At 42.6% G+C, this 22,974-nt stretch overlaps 2 protein-coding genes across 4 annotated transcripts; one reads left to right on the top strand and one right to left on the bottom strand.

The window, feature by feature from the left end:
* Positions 1-7,948: 7,948 nt before the first annotated feature.
* rasl11a (RAS-like, family 11, member A) lies at positions 7,949-11,637 on the bottom strand. 3 transcript variants are annotated; one of them, XM_076987321.1, is made up of 4 exons: positions 11,512-11,637; positions 10,112-10,168; positions 9,916-9,998; positions 7,949-8,668 (listed from the first exon to the last, which is right to left on the bottom strand). In XM_076987321.1, exons 1-4 carry the CDS (start codon positions 11,609-11,611, stop codon positions 8,198-8,200), a joined length of 711 nt encoding a protein of 236 aa, XP_076843436.1. In that variant the 5' UTR covers positions 11,612-11,637; the 3' UTR covers positions 7,949-8,197. The 3 variants fall into 3 exon arrangements, with proteins under 3 accessions (XP_076843436.1, XP_076843435.1, XP_076843434.1); XM_076987320.1 differs by lacking the exon at positions 11,512-11,637 and adding an exon at positions 11,043-11,199; XM_076987319.1 differs by lacking the exon at positions 11,512-11,637 and adding an exon at positions 10,577-11,157.
* usp12b (ubiquitin specific peptidase 12b) lies at positions 11,633-20,826 on the top strand. Its single transcript, XM_076987318.1, has 9 exons — positions 11,633-11,767; positions 13,526-13,606; positions 13,942-14,155; positions 14,383-14,681; positions 15,257-15,333; positions 15,429-15,512; positions 15,626-15,823; positions 16,260-16,338; positions 17,677-20,826. Exons 1-9 carry the CDS (start codon positions 11,720-11,722, stop codon positions 17,776-17,778), a joined length of 1,182 nt encoding a protein of 393 aa, XP_076843433.1. The 5' UTR covers positions 11,633-11,719; the 3' UTR covers positions 17,779-20,826.
* Positions 20,827-22,974: the final 2,148 nt, after the last annotated feature.

Raw genomic sequence — 22,974 nt, 5'->3', positions numbered from 1 at the left:
AATTCTGCACCAAGAGGAAATCAAGCAGATTAAAATGGTGGAACTTCATAACTCAAAGTGAACCTTTCTCCTCAGAAGATGTTTTCTAGAAAACATGTCCAGTGTCATTATTTAACATGTGGCATGGGATAACAGAATTAAGGCTAAGAGGCTCACCACAATCCTATCACAAATATTGCAGAGGCTATAATTACATATTGTTATGAAAAATTAATTAATTCATAAATGAGACATTGACATAATATTTTTCTGCTTTTTGAAAGCCCATGCATTGTGATGTTAGATTAGTGTAATGTCAAGATGCTCTTGAGTGGTTAAGTGAGCAATGAATGTACCATGAGGTGTTCTGGTTTTCTGTTCCACTGTGTAAGACTGAATCATTCAGTCAACACATAAGATTACCTTCAGCATGTATTTAAAATACTTTTAAAAGATCTTTTATTAGATTTCCTTGAGAACTAACATTACATAAAACAAGTAGAATTATCTAAGTATCTCCACGAAAGGCCCTCAAAATATTTATCCCATTCATAGCAAACCTGCAATTTTCCTTGATTTCCCTTATAATTTCAAGTATAATGAATCAGACATAGTGCTGAAAGCCGCCACTTTCTATGTGTATCAAAGAAGGTCTCAGTCACTGTTTCCATTATCATGGTGAATAGACTCTCATGAACTATACTGTCTGAACTAGATCGTAATGCGCACTCAGCAGTTGAGTGATGACTTTAGTAGCAACATTTATTTGGTCATACATGAAAAAATGGAGATCACTTACCAATTTAATTAAAAAAATGAATTTGGACCAGCTCCCATAGCTCCTTATTCTTAGCCAGGTAAACAAGTAAACTAATAAACAAACCAATAAATAGAAGGTCTCTTACTTGAGCAGGAATCTAAACCCAAACTCTTTGACACTTACAGAAAGTTTCAGTGTTAAGAAATGAAACCAAATATGTATGAGTGACAAATTCGTATAAGAGTCATTAGTTGTGCTGAAGGCTCTGTCAGAGCTGTGGCCAGCACTGCTGTATGTTTCTAACCCTCTCCAAGTGTCCTCTACCGCAGGAGGCAGCCAAGCAAGCCTCAAACACATCATCCTGAGATTAGATCAATCCAATTTTCAGCCACGTGCACCACTACAAATCATTTCATTCTGTGCACTATTATCCCTCATACTTCATGCTGTATAGTTCTTATTTAGTCGCAGTCAGGGGTGGAAAGAGTTCTCAAAAAATTGTACTCCTGCCAAAATGTGCTCTTAGCAAAGTAAATGTATCTTCTAAAATCTGCTCGAGTAAGCAGTCTGATGAGGTCTGATCACTTAACAGAGGAGAGGTTCTCTGTATACCAGCATGGAGAAAAACAGCTGTAAAAATGAATAGTTCACATGTTAATGTTGCATCTTAATGCTGTTCTGGCAGAAAACAATTCAACAAAATGGTTTTTCACTTTGATTGTCAAAGGTCCTGTATTGTTATGAATCTTGCAATAAAGGTAAATAAATAAATATCTGAATAAGAAAAACAGTGTCTCAAATATATTCAGTTTCACAAATCAGATGATTTTGTAAATCACATGACTACAGCATTGGCATGACGACTAGACTGGGTAGGTGATTAACTAACAAGGCTACTTTTCAAACCTGGGTTTGATTCCATTGGCTGGTAGAATGAATATTTGCTGTTTGCTACTTTTCTCTACTGGTCAAACCATTACAGTTCATGCACATTACATTTAATAAGACTAAAAATCACATACATGGAGGACTAACAAATGATGTATAAGTAATACAAATGAAGTATTACCGGAGATCCTTCACCCCTGCTGCAGTTAGACTGTACAATCAGCACTGCTCTCGATAGCAATACACTTTTTGCTTATAGTTCTTTTCGCTTATATTCTATGTATATATGTATCGTGTAAGTTTGGAGTCTTGTCCTCTGTACTACTGTCACTTTGTCACTTTGTACCACTGTCACTTTGCTGCTGGGAGTTGTGAATTTCCCCATTGTGGGACTAATAAAGGCTTATCTTATCTTATCTTATCTTATAAGTACTCTTGTTCTGCTGGAAGACACTCTGGAAAAAAAACAAAATACAAAAATCCTGAGCATAGTGACAAAGTACACGTGATGGAATGTCCTTGTGGTGATCTCCAAACCAGATCCCATGGGTTTATCCACTGGCTGCAGTTGTTTTTGAAGACCTTCAAATGTATTCCTTAAGGAGCATGCAAAATTACAAACTTAAGGCAGAAGCAGATGGCCTGCTGGCATGACAGCATGCAGCTCCGATGTCCTTATAAAGCTACGTCAGGCCGGTGGAGCAGATGAGTCTGTTAGCTGCGCACTGCGGACAGACCTGGGGCCACAAGTGGGTACTGTCGGATTAGTCTGATCAAACACTGCAGTAGCTACGGTAACAAATTCATCATGGCCTGCATCATTACCCAAAAACCTTTCCGGACAGAATTTAGTCTACAGAGCGGCTCTCAGTCCTTTGTCTTTATTGTAGTGAATTTGTATGTAATGTGAAGTGAACCACAGTAGACACCTATAGATGGAGCCTCTGTTTTCTACACAAGAAATAAGAATTACAGTAAAATAAAAGCAAAGTAAAAGTAATCACACATGTACTTCAAAGGACATAACACACCGCAGTATTTGCTGTAGGTACTCTCAAGTGTTTAAACTTTATTTAGGTGCAGTGTAAACACATGGAGAGGTAGTGTACTTCACTACCAAGCTGTCATCTCTGCCTGGATTAAACACAGAGGCCTGGGCTCCTGGCAGTTTTAACCTGTAGTCCTGATGAAAAACATGCAGGGCACTAAGGGGATGTTGGAGGCAGATAAACATTGAGGTATAATCTGTCTTTTTAATTCTCATACACAAGCCAGGTAAACCCCAACAAGGAGCACTCTCACTTCATATTGTAATGATGACATCATAAGTAAAGTACGGCTGGTTATAGAATAAAAGTTTGTTAAGTTTGTTTGCGCTTTGCATATTTTGGTTCAAAATCCATGTTTTGGGATCATTATTTATGTATTATTTTATTTTTGTTTCAAGTTCCAGGATTTCTTGGCAACAAGTGAGGGACAGACTGAAAGAATTCAGAAAATTCAGAAAATCTAACAGCAGAATCGTTACTGGGCCAGTTGTTTCAACTTTCTTCAAATATACTTGCAGTACCAGTTTACACAGAACGAAGGCAGTAGAACACAGTTTTGTCCTGAACCAGTATTGGGAGATGAATTGGCATTCAAGTTTACAGCGATGCAAACCTCTCAGTGAGAAACCCTGTATATTCAAGAGTTTGGAACATAACCTTTCACTGAGCAAAATGATAATTCTTGATGAGCTGTGTCAGCATTTTTATCAGCTAATCTGCTCCCACTCTAGAACTTACAGTACATTCTCTCTCTCTCACTCTCACGTATGCAAGCACACACACACACACACACACACACACAAAAGCCTTGAACAAGTGCTCTTTCCCTTGCTAATATATATTAAGATATATTACAATGTTTAACAAATCAGTCATTATTGATGATTATATGCAAATAATTTTTGTTCAGAACTTTAGTTTCTCACTCTACGAGTGCTCTTAGCTCTCTTAAATCTAAACTCTTTAAACTTTCACAATATTTCTGTATGTAGTTCTCAAATTCGCCCAGACTGAGGCGCCCAGACTAATGGGTTAACCCCATTAGAGACGCCACGGGAACAAACCTTCCCATGAAGCTCTTCTGATATGCATCAGCTAGGTGATGACATGAAAGAGATTGCTTTAAGATGGAGCTCATTTGCACTGCTGCGTAGGCATTTTGGAAGAGAGCTGCCTCTCATTCCACTTTTAAGCTTGTATGGTGTACCGACAAAGATATAATCCCATGTGTGAGAGGTTTCTGAAGCATGATTTTAGACCACGTGTGTGCACTTAAAGTAATTCACCAGTACATGAAAGATTAAAACTCATCTTAGATCAGCAAACTGAGTCAGAGAAGGTCAAAATGTAATTAGCTGCTGTTATGTTTTTGTTAGCATCTAACAGAGGTCTCATCCAAAATTTGGTGTGCTGGAAGACTTGACTGGACTGGGTTGAAATTTTTGACAGAAGCTTTCAGGTTGAGACAAAATTTGGTCTGTAAGCAACTAGAGCTTTCAGTTTTTAAATGATTATATTAATGTTGTTGTATTAGTATTAGAATTAGTATTGTCTTTGTATATTGCCAGGTCTGGGACTCTCTACATTGCATCTTAATTTACAAAACCCTGTTGGTATTATGAGAAAAGTAGACATGAAAGAGTATGTGTATGCTAATGAGATGGGCGGGGCCTGTAAACCAAATGAAGTGTTGTAGCTTACGCCTGGTAAATCCCCCGTCCTCACATTTCTTTTAGGATATGCAGTGTGGTCTGTGTAGAGGGCGGTACAACACGCACTCCGTTCTAACTCAGTGCATATGCTGTCAGCACAACTCTTTACACTTAATCCAAGTGGGGTTGGTACATGTGATAGCGGTTGAGCCAGGAAATGAGAACATACAGAGAAACAGATGGAAAAACGCTTAAGAGTCATACTAACATTCTCCATTATTATTTGCTTCTAATTTATTGTCTCTGCAGTTTGTGTGAAGTAGAGAGTGAGAGAGACAAACAAATCTGATGGAGAGATTCAGAGAGAGAAAGAGAAACGAATTGGCTTCTGATCACATTACATCCCCAATGTTCCAACTCCTCTTTAGATCAGTTCTTGGAATCATATAATCACATCTATTAATCCAGATCAACATAATACAATGTTTAGTTTTTTATTAGCACTCAGAACTGCTATTATCGTTCATCAGAGCAAAAATTAACAGTAAGGAAGGAAGCACTCACTATTAGTTGGGTAGAATATCAGTAGAAACTGATATTCTTAGGCAGTTATTGTGGACCATATGTAATGTAGTGTAATGTAGTATGTAACACCAAAGCCAAGCAGAAAAATGTGAAGAATTTCCACCAAAAATAAATAAATCCTGATGCCAATGAACTGGCCTTCTAATTTTCAAAATATGTTAAACAGTGAGAAATTAAACAAGGAGTGTGCATGAGTGTATAAGCACAGATACAGGTGACTTACAATTGCTAATACATTGGATACATAATACTGTTTGATCTTGTAGTGATTTCTCAATAAAATCTCTGTCTATCCTGATTCAAAGGGATTCAGGATTGTCTTTGTCTTTTGAAAAGCAAGTCTTAGAAGAAGATACAGAAGAAACCTTCAGAGATTAGAAGCTGGAAACAGAAACAGTACCATATGGGCCACAGATTATTAACAGGAAATGAGCCCAAGCAGGCCAGCTATGTCATTCATGCAGACATCCACCACAGCTGTCAATCAGCTGTCCAGGCTGTGGAACCTGTACACATCATAAATCCGGCTCAGATCCGTCCACATTCCTCAGGCCTGCTCGTAAAACATACTAAGCCAAGGCTTGGCCAACCATTAGTGATTTCTCAGTAAACAGAGCAGGGAAGAAAGACATGCATTAGCCATGGGGGCATGTCTCCATGCTTTACCAAGTACCTTGGTAAAGGAAAACCATGCACATTTTTACGATTGGTTGGCAGTCACAGTGAGATTCAAGATGTTGATTGGACAAACCGAAAGGCTACAAACCACAAGTCATCTTTCATCCTGCAGATCCTGCTTTTGGTCAGCAGCCCAAGCGCTGAGGCCTGGCTCGGTATTTCTCCTCCAATCGTGTTTCTGAGCTTAGCCCCCCCCCCCAGGACCCGTTTTTCTTTCTTCCACTTCCTTCCTCGGCTCAAGTTCTCCTGCGCCCGCTCTCCTACATTCTCCCGTCCTCCTCCGTTGGGAGTTGCTTCTGGTCACGTTTCCTGTGCCTGTGATAACGCAGGGCAGCTAGCAGGGTGAGAACACATCCTGGAACCGATCCACTTCACAGCTGCTTCCCAACAAAGTGTCTAGGGCTCAAAACATCACTGATCAACCTTCCCATATTAAAGAATGTTTTTTCTCAAAAGAAGAAAAACAACCTGTTTTCACTCCCCCGATGTTTGAGGAGACACCCTCAGCTTTAATTATGTGCTTCTCTGCATGTCTCCGTAGCTATCGCTAGAAGTGCTAGACGTGTTCAGGGAACCTTACATTGCCAGAATGCCAATGAAAATTTTAATTACTACTTCAAAAATTAAGAACAGATTTATGAATTAAGAAGATGGATTAAATTAGGCATAACTAGTGGCAAGACCAAATCCTCCAACTGGACAGCTGGAGGGCTAATTTGATCCAAGTTCAGAAGATGACCAACAGCATGTTAGCATCTATCAGTGCCTGAGAGGGTCAGACTACACAGAAACATTAAGCTTAAGTTATTAACACTTAAGGCATAAGATCAGTAGAATGTCTCAGATATAAAATAAAAGCCACTGTCAGACTGAAAGAACAGTCAAACTCAGAAGCCACTGCTTCAATTTTGGCCCTTGTGTTGTTGGTTTGGTGTTCTGTCTCTGATGTTTGTGGTCTCTGATGGTTAAAAATGGCTCTGATGGCTTCACTTTTTCTTAAATCCCACATTGGGTCTCTGGTTAAGAATGCTTTATATTCACTTCTGTAATATTCCTTGTCTTTGGCCCATGATCACCAAACAAGGTCATGAACCTCTAGTTCATACTGTCATATTGCCCATCTAAATTATTGTAATTTTTCACTCTTCACTGGTAACCCAAAAAAACCATCCACCTCCCTTCTATATGTCCAAAATTCAGCTGCTCACACTCTAAATTCTCACACTCTAAATAAAAAAACTGCCCACAGCAACCCAATCCTGTTTCATTTACACTGGCTACCCATCTCACTATTCAGTTTAAACTCCCCCTGTGCATTTACAAATCTCTGCAGTCTTGCAACCCCCTACATAGATGGCCGTCTACACCCATACTGCCATACACGTAGGTCCTCTAACGCTCGTCTTCTCCCTCTTCCTAAATCCAGACTGGTCTCTACAGGGGGTATAGCTTTCAACATATTCAATGTTTGTTATTCTTTTCCTTTTTTGTTTGGTTGGGGGGCTTTGTAAAGCACCCCAGAGAAAGGCTTTATATAAATTAAGCTTAAAATGTAAATAAAATAAAACATCTGATTTTCGAGACTCTTTGGGTAGTGAAACCACTAATGTTGGCACAGGAAAACGGTCTTTAAGTGGGTGGAGAAGAATGACTGTAAGTGGGTATGCAAGTTTCTAAAAATACCAAGAAAGATAACAATTATGGGAAAAATCAAAATAAGATACAGAAAGATTTTTTTAAAAGCTGTTGTTTAAAAAAAGATTTCATACAGCTCTCACATTCTGTCCTTTCTGTTTTTCATCAAGCAAGGGATGGAGAGATAAAGGTGAAAGGTCAAAGATGAGAGGTCAATGGCCATTTTCACTCAACTGATGATAGAGCTGTTGAGGCATTCCAGGCTTTGCTGCAGAGGAATGTAGCTTCATTTACACTGTGTAAATGCAGTGTAGTAACCGTCGAACGCTGGGGGAGGGGCATCTAAGGAGAATGAGCAAACAAGCCACTCCCACAACCTCTGCTGTGCCTTCAGAATCCCTGACACAGCAGACATAGGTCAAAGGTCATGAGAACCACAAGTCTATGTATAACATCTGGATGTCATGTTCCCCATACACATGGAGTCTTAGGAATAATGTCTCTTGCTAATCAACCATAATTGCTGTAATTCATGGGGGATTATTCTAAATATCTGCCTTATTTGTTTATTAAACCATAATCAGAAAATATTAAGTATTTAATTATTATATCAAATATTTCTGTAAATTTGATGAACTATAAAACATCTTAATAAATCATAGCAGCTAAAATCACATGTTGTCAAACAGAATAATAAAAAAAAAACCCTTATGGGCAAGCCATTATGTTTAGGACTTTATTTATAAAAACGTGTTAATAATCCCATTACGCGGCCATCCACAGAAAGGATGTTTTTGAAAGAAAGCCATCAACACAACTCAGCAAACTGTCCATGTGAACTTTGATCGTTTGACTCCTCTGCTAAATAATGCTCAAGTATGCAAAAGTGCCTGAAGTAAATCTATAACAGGCCTCTGACTCAGATCTCTGGTGCAGTCAATTCATCACTGTTATCGCCACCGTCATCACGGTCACAGGGCGCTTGCTGACTTCACCTTAGATGACAGCACTTGCCGGAACCTTCTCTTCAGCTCCTGCATGTTGGGGCTCTTGGGGCGAGCGAGGTGCAGTCCTCCCCTCCTCTTTTCTCCGTTCCCTCCCCCCAGCGCTCGGCTGACTTCCTGGCACAGGTGCAGGAAGGCGGCCTGCACGCCCTCGTGGTTCTCCCGGGCCGACGCCTCGAAGTAGGGCCCACCCAGTTCTGTGGCCAGGGCCTCACCCTCGTGGGCCGGTACCTGTCTGGCCCGCAGCAGATCACTCTTGTTGCCCAGCAGAATGATGGGGATGTTGCCCCTGGGGTGGATGCGGCGTACGTGCTGGTAGAGCGGCTGGATGGTGTGGTAACTGTGCAGGTCTGTGATGGAGAAGACCAGCACATAGCCGTCAGCCCAGTAGATGGACCGATTAATCTGCTCCTGGCAGTACAGGCCCTCCGCATCATCCTGAACAGGGAGGGAGGGAGAGAGAGAGGGAGAGAGAGAGAGAGAGAGAGAGAGAGCTTTTATTTTTAATGTTCCTTTATTATAAACATATTTTTGTTAGATATTTTTGTTATACTGCTTTGCTTATACTGTTATCAAGGACTACTTCACCAACGCTGAGTGAAAAGTCCTCCATTGTGATCCAATACATTTTTAAACCACCCATCGGCTGCAAGTTGTCATAGTGAAATATAACTTGTATTCCAGCAACATTAATACTAATGCTATCAGTAGGCCTTGAAAAAAAACATGACAATTCTGACCTGCTGCAGCATATTTTCCACCTCAATGCATTCATGTGTTGTCGCATCCTACAAATGTGACTTTTTTTATTTTTCTATTTACAATAAACAGCAAACAACTCAGAGAGTGTACCGCACCGGGAGATGAAAGGGAGTCAAAGGGAGACGAAGACAGGAAGCGAGAATGAGAGTGGATGTGAAACCACACTAGGGCTCCAGGCATCGTGCACCATGTGAACAAGATTTTAAAAGATATAAAAAAGGCCCAGAGTTGAACTAAGAGGTATTAAGCTTGAGGGCCGAGTAAGAATAGTTACACCAAGGACGCTCCGATTGCACAGCAAGGCAGAGCTCACATTCCCTTCGCTTTCTGTGTTTCGACATCACCATGGTCTCGTTGCCTTAACACAGATGTCAGTGAGACAAAATAACACATGTTATGCCAAGACAAGCAAAGTAAATGAGCTAAGAGTAAAGACCTAACTGCTGAAAGCTGCAAGAGGCCATGTTAAATGTCAAAAGTGTCACATCCTGCTTCCTTAACAACATGTGCTAGGGGTCTTTCGTAGCCACAGATTAACCCGGTGCTGAATAATCAAGCGTTATCAGTAAGGAATAACCATTAACGAGGTCATTTGGAGTGGAAAGGGTTTAATCCGAGGCTGAAAAAACAGGTTCTTGTTGATCCAGACTTCCCTGTGGTACTCTATCTCCCGTCTCAGTGTTAATGAGCTTATGACTGAATCCACCCTCTTTATCTCTGCTCCCACGTTCTTGCCTTGCAGGCCAAACACTTGAACCGCGATTGCCCATAGGGGCATCCCGAGGTCGTGGAAATAAAGAACGAGTAATACACCTATACAACTGGTACCTAGATAGGTCCTTACACCGGCGTCATTGTGCTGCCTTTGGATGGACACTGAGGCAGGAAAGGAAGGAGACGTAGATGACGTGTCACTGAGATACCTGTAGCGAGACACAGGGAGTGTCCTGCACTTGTAAGGAAACCTGCTCCCCATCTAGGTTGATCTTCCTTGAATACAGGGCCCCTAGGGGATAAAAACAATCTCATATATATACACATGTGTGCATGCATGTGAGTGTACGCATGTGTGTATGCTTTTGTACATCTTAAAAAGGTTTATAAAAGAGAGTGAATTACCTGTGTTAGCTTCATAGTCTCCTATGAATCTCTTGGTCAAAAATCTTACTATCAAGGCTGTAAATTTACATCAGAGACTGTTAGCAAGGTCAACCATTAAATCCTCAGAATCCAAACTACAGAAAAAAAAACATAAGACAAACAAAATAATCCAGTACGTTATGTATTTGTCGCCCCCCGGTGAGACCTGATAAGTTTAGTTTAGTATGCCAGGAAAAAGATTAATTTCACACCAGAATACTGTACAACTACTTTGTTCTAATGTGAAAGGACCGAATTTGCGAATCTGGAAATACGGATAATTTGTTTTAGTTCAATGCACAAAACGCTACATCTGATAAGAATTTAAAAGAGAACACGTTAGATCCATAATAATATACGTTTAGTTTACCTTTGCGTGGAATATAAAAACCTTACACATTTTTTTTGCTTAAAATATAATGACAAAAAAATCTTTATTACTACCTGTTTTTCCGACGTTACTCGCTCCAAGAACGACTATTTTAACGTTTTTATTTGGTACACAGTCCAAAACAGGGTACTCCGGTATGGGAACTAGCAAAAAGTTGCTAGAACCACTGGTCATTGTTCTCGGTTGGTCGATAAGACGCATTTAGAAAGATTTAAAAGCTAAAAACCTTATAAGTTTGCCTGCAAAGTCTTGTCTATTCCCTGACTATTCCAAATAGCCCTTTCCAAGCGACAAGTTTGGATGTGTCTTGTTCATAATGTGAGTCCCGCCTGGTCGATGATTAAATCCGCTTGAAACAATATCTTGACAATCCTTTGAATCAAAAACCTGCTAAAAGTGTTCTCCGTCTTTTTAATTTTTATTGTTTCCCCGCTGGTTTCTCGTGTATAACATGTTAGATGTTAATACTCCAGACACCCAAGAGGACGGACTTCAACGAACAGGACAGGACAGAAATACCTAGACGAGAGCTGTTCCCTCGCTGAGGGGAGCACTCGCGTCTGGATCCTGCACCGAGCGGAGGGGCGTATGACACCGATGACAAAGCACAATAATAATGCTTCAAAACTACGGGTGGTGAAGACATTGAGATGTTTGTGTAAAAATAGTAAAAAAAAGTTAAAGGGTCTTTACGATAGATAGATAGATAGATAGATAGATAGATAGATAGATAGATAGATAGATAGATAGATAGATAGATAGATAGATAGATAATTAAGGTTACACGATTTACGATTGGTTGTTAAGGTTGATAATTTTAGAATATTTTGACCTTCATTGAAAGCTAACGCGATTAAAACATACCAAAATCCCAATCTTGAAATATGTGCTCACTATTAATCAAATTTACTGTTTTATTTGCTTTCATTTATTTTTATTTTTAAAAAGAGTCCCGTTTTTGTAGTGTCTAACGAAAAGCGGCGGGTACCTTCCGACTTGGTACGGAAACAGCCGAGCTCGAGCCGTGGCGCGTGAGCTCCCTCGCGCACCGCGCCGACGTCAGAGCCGCCCGCGCGACACTCCCTCATTCCGCCTCTAGCTGCTGGACGGGCAGGAAGGTTTTCCCCGGAACTTCAGCCTTTGCGGCTGTCATAGTTTTTATAAATTGGGGTTCGGTCCAATATGGCGGCGGACGGATGGAAATACTGATGACAGTCCGAAAGATCGCCTCGATTTGTACGATGGTGTGTTCCGTGTGGTGATTTTTTCCTCTCTCACTTCCTCACTTTGTCTTTATCCGCTAGCCAGCTCGTGTGTTGTTTTTGAAGTGGCGTTGCCATGTCCACTGCGGCTAGCGGCGCGCGCGAGCAGGCTAGGTAAACAAGCTAGCCGCCGAGCACGAGACCGTGTCACGCACGAGCGGCTCTCTCCGGCCGACGGCGGGGGGGGGAGTTTTGCGAGTCGGTTAATGTCGAGTTGGTGGTAATGCCGCAATAGAAGCACTTCGTTAACATTTAGCACGATTTCGACTCCTGGCTTTTCAGTTATTGTTTTTAGGGGTCAAATCACGATACAGCCAGCTAGGGCTAGTGAGTTAGCTCCCTAGCAGGCAGCATAAGTAAGCTAGCGAGCAGGCTAGCGTCGCTCCATAGATGTTACCTTAATAAACACAGTCTGTGTCCAACCTTACCTGACTGCGTTATTATCAAACACGTACTGAAGTAGCTGTTTGTCAGATTATTTATAGCTAGGATATATATCTACATGGCAATATATATATATAGCTACATTTTAATCAAGTGTTCAGCTGTGGTTTCTTTTTTAAAGCTGTAGTGTGCTGTTTCCTAACAGTTCAGTGTTGGTGTTCTCAGTGTGTTATCTAGCAGCCTGGACGGAGAGTGTCTTATATTGCTGACAGAGTTCATAGTCAGCCATAAGATATTCAACTGTTCAAGACGTGCTTACCTGGGAGGGTTAGTGCTGGTTTTTTCCTTCAGCTAGACACAACTTCACTCTTGTTTTAGGGTTCTGTGCTGGAATGTGGGTTTAGTTGTTGTCTTTCTTTTTTATTGATGTTCCACAACTGTGTATTCATGATTGACAGGTCTGTGGTCTTAACTGTTTCAGAATAACCCTTTTACCTCAGCACTTAGTTGGCGGATCCTGTCTACTGTATGTCTAGACATCTTAACAATGCACCCCCTGTGTGTGTCTGTCTGTGTGTGTGTGTGTGTGTGTTCAAGCAAAGTGCTTTGTCCAGCACATCAGTCAGTTGTTATTGTTAAAAGATCCTTCCTATTTGCTTTCCTTTTTTGTAATGCCCACAGGCTACATTTAATGTGCTCTGGGCTTACACTGAGTCACTGAGGTTATTTTTACAATGGGCACCTGTTAGACACAATCTTTGGCTTTTAGTCCTGTGTGACTAAATGTTGCTTTAGCTAATAATGCAATCCACCACTCCCGACATCACTATTGTACTCAGCTGACGGATTGTGCTGGAGTCATGTACCTTGTACATATCACCTTTTTTATGCCTAACTTGTCTTTGAACAAAGGGCAGGTGTTTCTTGATTGCTTTTAATATACAGCCACACTTAATGCATTTGTAACTGCTTTAAAAGTTTTACAGATACTGTATGTGTGCATGTATATATAAAATACCCAGACATCGATCACCTGCACTTTTAAAAAGAAAAACATGTAATTCATGAAATAGCCCAGGAGATGCATAACTACATTGTGTAGAGAATAAAACAATGTACCACTGTCCAATTATCTTATGAGTACATAGAGCTGAGTGAAAAAATACTATTGGTAATCTAAGTACACCCAGGCTATAGAATAGATGTTTTCTCTGTGGGTGGAATACAGGTGCAGTATGCACAACATACTGTAATGTCAAATGTACCTATCACTGCCCACAAACAGGATGTTCCTGTTAGTTTTTAAAATGCCAGTACACTTCTATTTACTTGGGCATTATGGTTGCCTTTTCTCAGGGCGCCAATGCCTCTGCCTTGGAGAAGGAGATTGGACCGGAACAGTTCCCTGTAAACGAACACTACTTTGGGTTGGTCAATGTAAGTGAAGTCAATTCCACATCATTCAGTAAATGGAGAGCTTGGCTAAATATAGCCGTGATTCACAAATAAAGTGCTGTTCTAAAACATTAGTCACTGTCACATTTAAAGGTAGCCTGACATTAAATAGGGTACTCATTCCTGACCACACACTTAACGGCTCATTAGCTTTTAGGTATGCATGCTTCAAAGCCACACACTCAAACTAAGTTGTAATCAGTCTTGTCTATCTGAAAGGACAGACCACTTCTTAGCATTGAAGGCTTCGGGCTCATTTGTGTAGGAAACGAGGCCTTTTATCTGACACTGAGGTCATTCCCTCATATCCATTGCAGTTTGGCAACACCTGCTACTGTAACTCAGTGCTTCAGGCTCTGTACTTCTGCCGGCCGTTCCGGGAGAAGGTGCTGGCCTACAAGGTCCAGCCGCGGCGCAAGGAGAGCCTGCTCACCTGCCTGGCCGACCTGTTCAACAGCATCGCCACGCAGAAGAAGAAGGTTGGGGTGATCCCTCCAAAGAAGTTCATCTCTCGCCTGAGGAAGGAAAACGGTAAAGCCAAAGAATATACGGGGGGAGGTGGTCCCGGGAACGGGCGCTCGGCGCTGTGGGGGTTTAAATGCTTGTTGATGGCGATAGTGATGACCGTGTGACTCACATCGTGTGAATCTGATGTAGCGGGTGGTGGTGGTGGGGGTAGGGGTGGGGCAGGGTGTTGAAGTGCTTTTGAAATGACCAAGCTCTATCAGTCTCACCCATTTCCTCCTATACTTTATCAGAGCTGTTCGACAACTACATGCAGCAGGACGCTCACGAGTTTCTCAACTACCTGCTCAACACCATCGCTGACCTGCTGCAGGAGGAGAAGAGCCAGGAGAAGCAGCAGAACGGGAAGCTGGTCCAGAATGGAGGCGGAGGAGGCGGTGGAGGAGGTGGAGGCGGGGGTGGAGGTGGAGGCGGGGGTGGCGGGAGCAGCACCGGCGAGGCAGAACAGGACGATAAGACCCAGGAGACCTGGGTGCACGAGATATTCCAGGGCACGCTCACCAACGAGACACGCTGCCTCAACTGTGAAGCGGTGAGAGCCGTTGTGTCAGGAAACAGCAGCGGGGTCCACGAGTGTTCCAGAGGAAACGGGACGTTTGTGAAAACACGCCCCTTCCTTTGGATGGGCAGGAAAAGTGCTTCTGAAATTCCAGGAGGCAAAATAAGTGTAATGAAAGTAAATGTCCTGTTTCTGTGGAAGTCTTCTGTACTCCCAATTTTGACAATCTCTATATATCTGCTGTTACTCCCTGGAAACTTCTTCAGATGTGTGTGGGTGTGTGTGTACTTAGATAAATGTACATACACATCTGTGATAATGCTAGACAGATTTAGCATGCCCAGCGATCTTACCTAACAATGCTTTTGAGTGCTCTTTGGTCTGTGAAACCTTTCAACGGCAGCAATAAAGTCTGTGTGTGCTGTCCCAGAGGATTAGGTACACACTGTACGATGAACAAAGCTTGGCGATATGTTTTGAAGAATCAATGTCAAAAGGACGTTAGTCACTGTGTTGGCTTGCACAGAGAATTACGCTTCTGTCACATGTATTTCACGTTTTGCCTTTGGGATGATGATGATGATGATGATGATTGCCCTCCACCACAGGTGAGCAGTAAGGATGAAGATTTCTTGGATCTCTCTGTGGATGTGGAGCAGAACACCTCCATCACACATTGTCTCAGGTACACACACAAACAGAACAAACTCGACATTTCTAAATCTTGATGTATTTTATTTATATTATTTATTCTCTGTGTGTGTGTGTGTGTGTGTATAGGGGCTTCAGTAACACAGAGACCTTATGTAGTGAATATAAGTACTACTGTGAGCAGTGTCGGAGTAAGCAGGAGGCACAGAAGAGGTAAGACGGCCTACTGGGACCCAGACGGGCTGGCGCACCGCATACCGCTGGATCTGTTTTCAGAGCAACCGTTTAAATGTGCCGTCTCTTCTTCTTGTCACTACGTCCTTTAGGATGCGGGTGAAGAAATTACCCATGATCCTCGCCCTGCACCTTAAGCGCTTTAAGTACATGGAGCAGCTGCATCGCTACACCAAGCTGTCCTACCGCGTGGTCTTCCCTCTGGAGCTGAGGCTCTTCAACACCTCGGGCGACGCCACCAACCCCGACCGCATGTACGATCTGGTGGCCGTGGTGGTTCACTGCGGCAGGTAGGCACCCAGCCACCGGCCAGCGCTGCCTTCATCTGAGGCATTACGGCCCGGCAGACGCATCACCCAGATGGAAGGGGGGGGGGGGTTAGTTTGCGGGCCGTGTGCAGATTTAGACAGCAAGGGAAACACGCGTTTAGCCCCGCCTCCCTTCTCTGTGCTTTTAACGGCTTACTGCTGCCGCTGGTCTTCGTGACGCAGCCATCAGATGGGCCCGTCGTGAGAAGATGCCACATTAACGATACGGCTGTAAATATGTTCACTCGGCTTGTAAAAGCCTTGATTATACTTTCAAGTTGAAATAAGGTGTAACAAGACCGCACAGCCCAAGTGTCCGTAGACACACACACACACACACATTGCAGTTTTGCTGGTGCTGGCCTTTAAAGTACACGATACGTATCGTGTCACGCTGAAACGCCTCTTTTCCTTCCAGCGGTCCAAATCGTGGTCATTACATCACTATAGTGAAGAGTCACGGCTTCTGGCTCCTGTTTGATGACGACATTGTAGAGGTAAGGTGGGGTGCTCTCTCGTCCTCCGCTCTGCAACAGTGCCTTCTCTAATTATACTTTTCAGAGAAATGAGAAGAGGAAGTGGAAGTTAAACAAAAATATGGACAGCTTTGAAATAATTGCTGACCGTTCCTATTTTGGACAGAGCTGTCAGCAGTTATAGAAACTTTCCCCAAATGTCAGTTGTGCTGGTTACATGTTTTACATGGACGTTTTGGGCATTTATGCGACTTACAAAGTGCTTTGCCATATGTTGACAGAATGTATCCTAGGTAGTACCGTAGATGGGCCAGAATTCCAGATACTCTTGAGCCAAACTACTAAACTACAGGATCAAATCTAAACAACAGGAAGTAAAAACCAAAACCTAGAAAGTGTATTAGCTTGTATTACCTCTCTCTCTCTCTCTTAAAAAACAAATGCGATCCATGTTGGTGTGTGCATGTGCACTCATGTTCCCACACAAACGTCAACGTCTATGGAGAAGGACTCGGATCCATGTGGAAATGCCACATCTTTTTACTGGGCTCCCGGGGCTATTATGCACATTGGCAGAACCAACAGCAAACAGAATCTGGATCTGCTGCGTCAAAGAGCCCCTCGTGTGCAAGACCGCTGTGTCTCGGGAACAGGGGGAACGTCTGGGCCTCGTGTTAAGACTGATGGCCCGAGTTTTTTTTTTCCTTTCTTTTATATAAACATCTGGATAGAAGCAGAAGCAGGTTGCTGCGGACCTGAGTGCACAGGACGTTCTGTTCTTGAAGCTCTGGTGTGTTGAGCTTAATACAATAGCGAGGCTCTGTTAGCCCAGGCTGCTCCTGTGATGGTATATGTTGGGGGAAAAGCTGGGATTAGATGTTTTCACTCCAAAGCACCTCACCAGCAACATGTTCAGTCAGGGAGGAGGAGAGAGGTGGCGGGGGATTGAGATTGAGAGAGGGATAGAGAGAGAGGGGGGATTGAGAGAGAGATATTTTGGGAGAGGGAGTGAGAAGGCTGCAGATGTTTCCACCATGTGCACATGCCACAGTTCTGATGGGATTCCTGCTGGTGCTCTCGTGGCCTCAGGGTAGCTGCATACCAGCAGACTACAGTCCCAGCGGACAGCTGTCAGCCTGACTGCTCCTGTGCTCAGCGGGTGGATTCAGCTTATGACAAACACACTTCATTTCATTTGCGCCGAGATGTTTTGGAGTTTTGTGTTGTCCTGTCCCTTGCTTTGTTATTTTATGACATTTGACTTAAATTGCGCAAGTTTAAGAGGATTTTCAGAGTGCTGCTTCAGACAGTCACCAAAATTGGATGGAAATTTACATGTCACCTTCTCTTTTCTTGTAGAAAATTGACGCCCAGGCAATAGAGGAGTTCTATGGACTGACATCTGACATTTCCAAAAACTCGGAGTCAGGGTACATCCTCTTTTACCAGTCCAGAGACTGAGCCAATGGGAGCGTGAGAATGGGACCACATGACTTTGTGAAAGTCAGGGTAAGGGAGAAGGCAGGGCTTGGGCAATGTTGGCGTGCTCCGCCCCCACCTCAGACCCACTCAGTCGAGCCCCAAAGTCATTCTGGCTTATCAGCGAGGCTTTGCACTGGAGCATCAAGTAAACGGAAGGCAGGAGCAGCTGATGCCAGAGTGCCCTGGCCATGGTAGAGCCATCTCCAGACAGAAGTCCTCCATCTCCGCACTCCCCTGCTTTGTGTTGTCGAGTTATATACGCACATTCTCCATCAATCACAGCCGAGGAGTCGCACACAACCCCGGAGATCGTACAGACGGACACATTCGCAACAGCGTCACTTTTAGTCACAGTAGGATGACCTGATTGAAAACAGCAGTGCAGGGAGTGATGGGATAAATGTGTTTTTTTTTCTGCATGACACCTTGTGTTGTTTTGTCATGGTGGTGTGGAGTACAGGAAAGGGTAATGGTGGCACAGCACACTGTGTGATGAAGAGATTTTCACGCCTGTAAATGCAGAGGGGTCATCCAGGCTGGGTTCAGGACTTTCTGCCTTATTGGACTTCCATTTGCAATGTTAAACATCTCACACTATTTGCCTACCACGCCACTAGCTATTTATGATCAAGTCTTGTAATTATCATATTAGATGTGGCAGTAAAACCATGTATCTCTGATCGTCATGTCTGGGTTCGGCGTCTGGGTTCACGCTCTAGCTGGTTCTAATTACGAGGGTGGATGAGGGTCTTTGTTTTGTTTTTTCTCCTCCCATGGGAAGAAGTGAAAACACAACTCATTTACATGGCAGTGTTTGTGGAAGGAGGCCAGCAGGTTGGCCTGCTAGAGTGGAGGTGGTTGTGGTGATTGTGGTGTCTGCATGTGCGTCTCCTGGAAGAATGAGGTTAGTTTGGCTCTTTGGGATTGTGATCAAGTATAAGGCCACTCTTAAAATTCTGGTGTGCTGAAGCACACGGTCTGGGTGTTGCACTACGACCTCTCAGAGTGCACATTGTGGACTAGTGTGCACGCTACAGAATGCAATGAGACATTTAGATTTAGTAATGTTCACTTTTGCTCACTGTTTTGCTACCAAAAGCTGGATAACATGTCACTGCTAGATTATTGTATTCTATTGCTGACTAATTGATTGTTAACTGAAGGTTTGTTTTACAACAAGGTATCAAGATTTCATTTAGAGGCTCAGGTAATTTATGGGTTTGAATGAGTAGCTACTGCCTTTTACCCATTATCTCCAAGCAAGGACCTCTTGCTTAATAACTATTTAACTGGATATAAATTGCTTATAAAGGGAAATCAAGCACAGCATTGTAGTCCATTTTGTTTCCTCCATGTTACCAGGAACCTGTTCCCAAGCATCGGACCGGGCTTGTCAGCAGGAAGCAGACTAGCTCAGCGGGTCATTAGAACAGCTCAGCAAAGCCCAGTAGGTGGCCATGTGTAAATTTTGCAAATTCATTGTAGCGTGAGGAGGTCCATAATCACGCGCGGGTGTGATCTGTGCTCTCCTACAACCACCACGTCCTTTCATGGCCACCATAGCATACAGGCATTTACGCAGAGATCATTGTAGCATAGATATTTGTATGTCTTAATTGGTGTTCCATGTTATTGGTTGATTGCTTAATTGCTTTTTTAATTTTTTGTTTGTTTTGTTGGAGTCAACTACCTAGTGGACTGGTGAACACAGTCCCTGGTACTGCAGGGGCTTCTGTGAATGTCTTACTCAGTACTCTCATCAGAACCAGAACATCGCTAGCCTCTAAAATGCTATGTCTGCAGTAATTCATCCAATAAATAAGAAGGGCAACGGTATAATAACCTGGTGCTGCAGGAGCATCTAATGCTTGGTGTTGGTTTACTGGCCCTTGGTGGGGTCTCGTGACTTTTCCTGCCTGCATTAAAATCAACTCTTGTGTGCGCCCACCTAAATCTGGGTGCAGGACAATGCAGTGAGGTCTTTTTTCGCTTTGCTCTTGCCTTTTAAAATTGAATTTCATTTGACACTTTTATTTTGGAATATGCATCTGTTAAAATTCCGAACTGAATGTGCTGCTGTTTAAATTCCACACATCTCACAGCTCCTGTAAATCATGTATTAAGTAATAACTTGTGCAGGGTATTACAGCTGTTATAACCCGTGTATAAGTGTTATAAACAGGTAATGGTGGCAGTAGCAAACATCACAATTCGGTGTTAACCCAAGCTTGTTAAAGCTGTGTTAAGACTGAACATATTGTGAGATGTCACTGACACTTATAACACTTTATACTTCGATAACGGTCTTAATGGAACTTTTATTATCGCCATGATTAAACTGGTGTGCTTTAACTGGACATTTGAGATTTTGTTGGTCAGTGGAGGAATAGGAGGGTGAGGATGCTGAAATTGGATGGTGTTCGTTGCTTTCTTGTTCTGCTTCATAATTTATGTATGATTGTAAACATTGTTGTTTTTCCCTAGACATTCTCAGTTTTATATATTTTGTTCATTTTTCATTTGTTGGCGCATGTCGGTGGGTTTGTGGGATATTACACGGGCTGACTTGTTGCTACAGAAATGTGCAACTAGTAACAGAGTTAAGAATCAGCATATTTCGGATATGCCCTAAGCTACATCACAAGGATCATCTTATTGCTTGACACGTTTATGCACTGATCATTAGAACTGAATATTAGCCGGAATTAGCGTTAGTGAGCTAAATTGTGATTGAAAACTTGGTTAAGTGCAATGATGCCTGATGCTAAGTCATGCTAACATTGGTTCTACCATTTTGTGTGTGTGTGTGTGTGTGTGTGTTGTGAGCTCCCCCGTCCCCCCCATCACTATCTGTTGCACAGTGGCGGCATTGAGTCTATGTTGGTTTTTTTTTTAAGTGCACTTTTGAGAAACAATGTATAGATTGTAAAAGAGGCAAAGAGACCTTGGGATGAAGTGTAAGGAATGTATGACAGAAAGGGAGTGTGCAGTCTGCCCCCAATACAACGAAAAATAAAAACTTAAACAACTTGAAGGTTTGTGTGGGTTACTGTAAACAGAATTACACTGGACATGAGCCGTATTAACCTGGTGTCTAACTGATATTGGGACATCGATTGACAAGCTTCAATTAGATCAATATTGTTGATTAAATGTTTTTGTCAGTAAATAAAGTAAATATGCTTGTTATGCGCAATCATATGATTTTACATAAAAATTGTTTAATCTAAACACAAAGTATGCTTCAGGCATGAAAATCTGTCACCTTTCGTCGAAATTCGCCGTTTTGAAGTCGAAAAGGGTGACCTACGTGAATCGTGTAGATCCGATGAGTTTTTTTTTGGGGGGGGGGGGGTGGTCGGGAGATTATATGTATATATTTTAATTATCATATTGACTTAATAAGCAAACAGAGCACTTCCGAAATTGGCAATTTCAATGACAGTGGCGGGCAGTTTCCGCCCAGAACCTTCATAGAGGCCAAATAGCGTTTCAATCATACGAACGTTCTTCATTCATGTTATTCATTTACTGCTAAGCGGGACGAGAAGCAGGACCTAGTGCTACACCGCGGACAAGTCAGAAGAGCGTACATTTACCACTACATTTACCAGATCGTACATTTTTAATTGGGTGGATTTAATTGGGTTAGGTTTCAATCGTTTTCATATGTTGCGGTAAAACAAAGTTACTGCCGTTCGCTACAGCGTTGAACACTATCTAACCACAAGCTCTTGTGATAAATAGGTAGATGGGCCTATTAAGTTCGCGTCAACCCCGTGTAGTTAACGGTGACATAAAATGAGAAACAAGTTTTTTTTTCTAGTGTGTCTGTAGTTGTAACTGGTGAATCCAGGGACGGGTGAGGATCACATTCGCGCCAGGGCTGAAAAGGTTGAAGATGAAGTTGTAAACTCTTGTCGTTTGAGTCTACCCTGTGCTTTAGCTCATGTTAGAAAATAAAAACACGTGAACCCTGGTATTTTTACAGTAATTTTCGCCGCTGATGTATTTATTGGTTCATTAAGACGTAATGGTTTTGACTGAGCCATCCATAATGGCGAAAGCGGCTTCTTGCGTTTACGGATTGCGTTTACATTGAATCCATTGACATGACAGTCAAAAAAATTTTTTTAATGGATTTTACTATATTTTACGGAGCCCGTAAGGTGACATCATGTAAAAAATAAATAAATAACGCGTGGCCACGACTTATTAACGCGTGGGAACGAGATACTAACGTCGCCTTTCACACGCGGCAACAAAGTTTATTTTTTCACAGCAAAGCAAGCAGATCCCAGGGATGTTCGCGAACTGACTGCCCAAGGAAGGTAAACCTGGCTTTATATAAAGTAATACTTACTAATGCGTGCGAACAAGATAATTAAGTCGTGGCCACGCGTTATTATATTTTTTACATGATGTCACCTTACGAGCTCCGTCATATTTGGCATCACCTGTCGCTGGTACACCAGCACCCCCCCCCCCCCCCCCCCCCCCCCGTCGCAGTATACCCATGACGTCACATGTCAACGCCCCCCCCCCCCCCCCACATGTCAACGCCCCCCCCACATGTCAACGCCCCGTCGCCGTATCCCCATGACGTCACATGCCCCGCCCCCCGGTCTTCTCGCCTTTTTAACCCCTGACCCATTTTCATGCCTGATGCTTAAATAGGGACAAAATCTTTAGAGAGTTATAACAGTTGGGAAAGAACATCATGTTCATATTTATTTACATAACTTCATCAGTCCCAGAAGTTACATTCAGGCTGGATTTTTCCAAAACCTTCACTTGTACTCTATTTTGGCAGACGATTGACTACAAGCCCCTAACTTTGTCTAATGATAGTTAGATTTTAGTAAATGAATACTGAGACTGAGAACCACCTTCCTGTAGTGGAGTGTAAGGCAAGCAGTGCAGTGTTGGTTTTAGGTAGATGCTGCCCCCTCCTGGTTCAATCCTGTATTACATCTTCAGCTTCAGCAGTCTTCAAAAGAAAATAAACCTTCATTCCTTCCCACTCAGTGTTTCTCACACTGAAACTGGTAGATGAAGAAATTTTGAAGAGACGGGCCTCTTTTGACCATGGTCATCTGTAAGAAAATAGTCACAGCAGTTTAGGTAGAACCTTACCTGTCTGTAGTTCAGTTCCAATAAAAATAATTACTAGAC

Source organism: Brachyhypopomus gauderio, unplaced genomic scaffold (genome assembly GCF_052324685.1).
Source record: "Brachyhypopomus gauderio isolate BG-103 unplaced genomic scaffold, BGAUD_0.2 sc52, whole genome shotgun sequence".
In the NCBI taxonomy this organism is placed as follows: Eukaryota; Metazoa; Chordata; class Actinopteri; order Gymnotiformes; family Hypopomidae; genus Brachyhypopomus; species Brachyhypopomus gauderio.
Note: the sequence above shows the minus strand (reverse complement) of the source record. Positions and strands in the feature narration are given on the sequence as shown.

Bases quoted from the DNA above. Each gene is read 5' to 3' on its own strand.
- usp12b (XM_076987318.1), top strand. From the start codon at position 11,720: ATGGAAATACTGATGACAGTCCGAAAGATCGCCTCGATTTGTACGATG. The intron at 14,156-14,382 runs GTAAAGCCAAAG...ATACTTTATCAG, and splicing joins TCGCCTGAGGAAGGAAAACG to AGCTGTTCGACAACTACATG. The intron at 15,824-16,259 runs GTAGGCACCCAG...TTTTCCTTCCAG, and splicing joins GTGGTGGTTCACTGCGGCAG to CGGTCCAAATCGTGGTCATT.
- rasl11a (XM_076987319.1), bottom strand. From the start codon at position 10,724: ATGCGTCTTATCGACCAACCGAGAACAATGACCAGTGGTTCTAGCAAC. The intron at 10,169-10,576 runs GTAGTAATAAAG...GTAAATTTACAG, and splicing joins GAGTAACGTCGGAAAAACAG to CCTTGATAGTAAGATTTTTG. The intron at 9,999-10,111 runs GTAATTCACTCT...TTTATCCCCTAG, and splicing joins AGACTATGAAGCTAACACAG to GGGCCCTGTATTCAAGGAAG.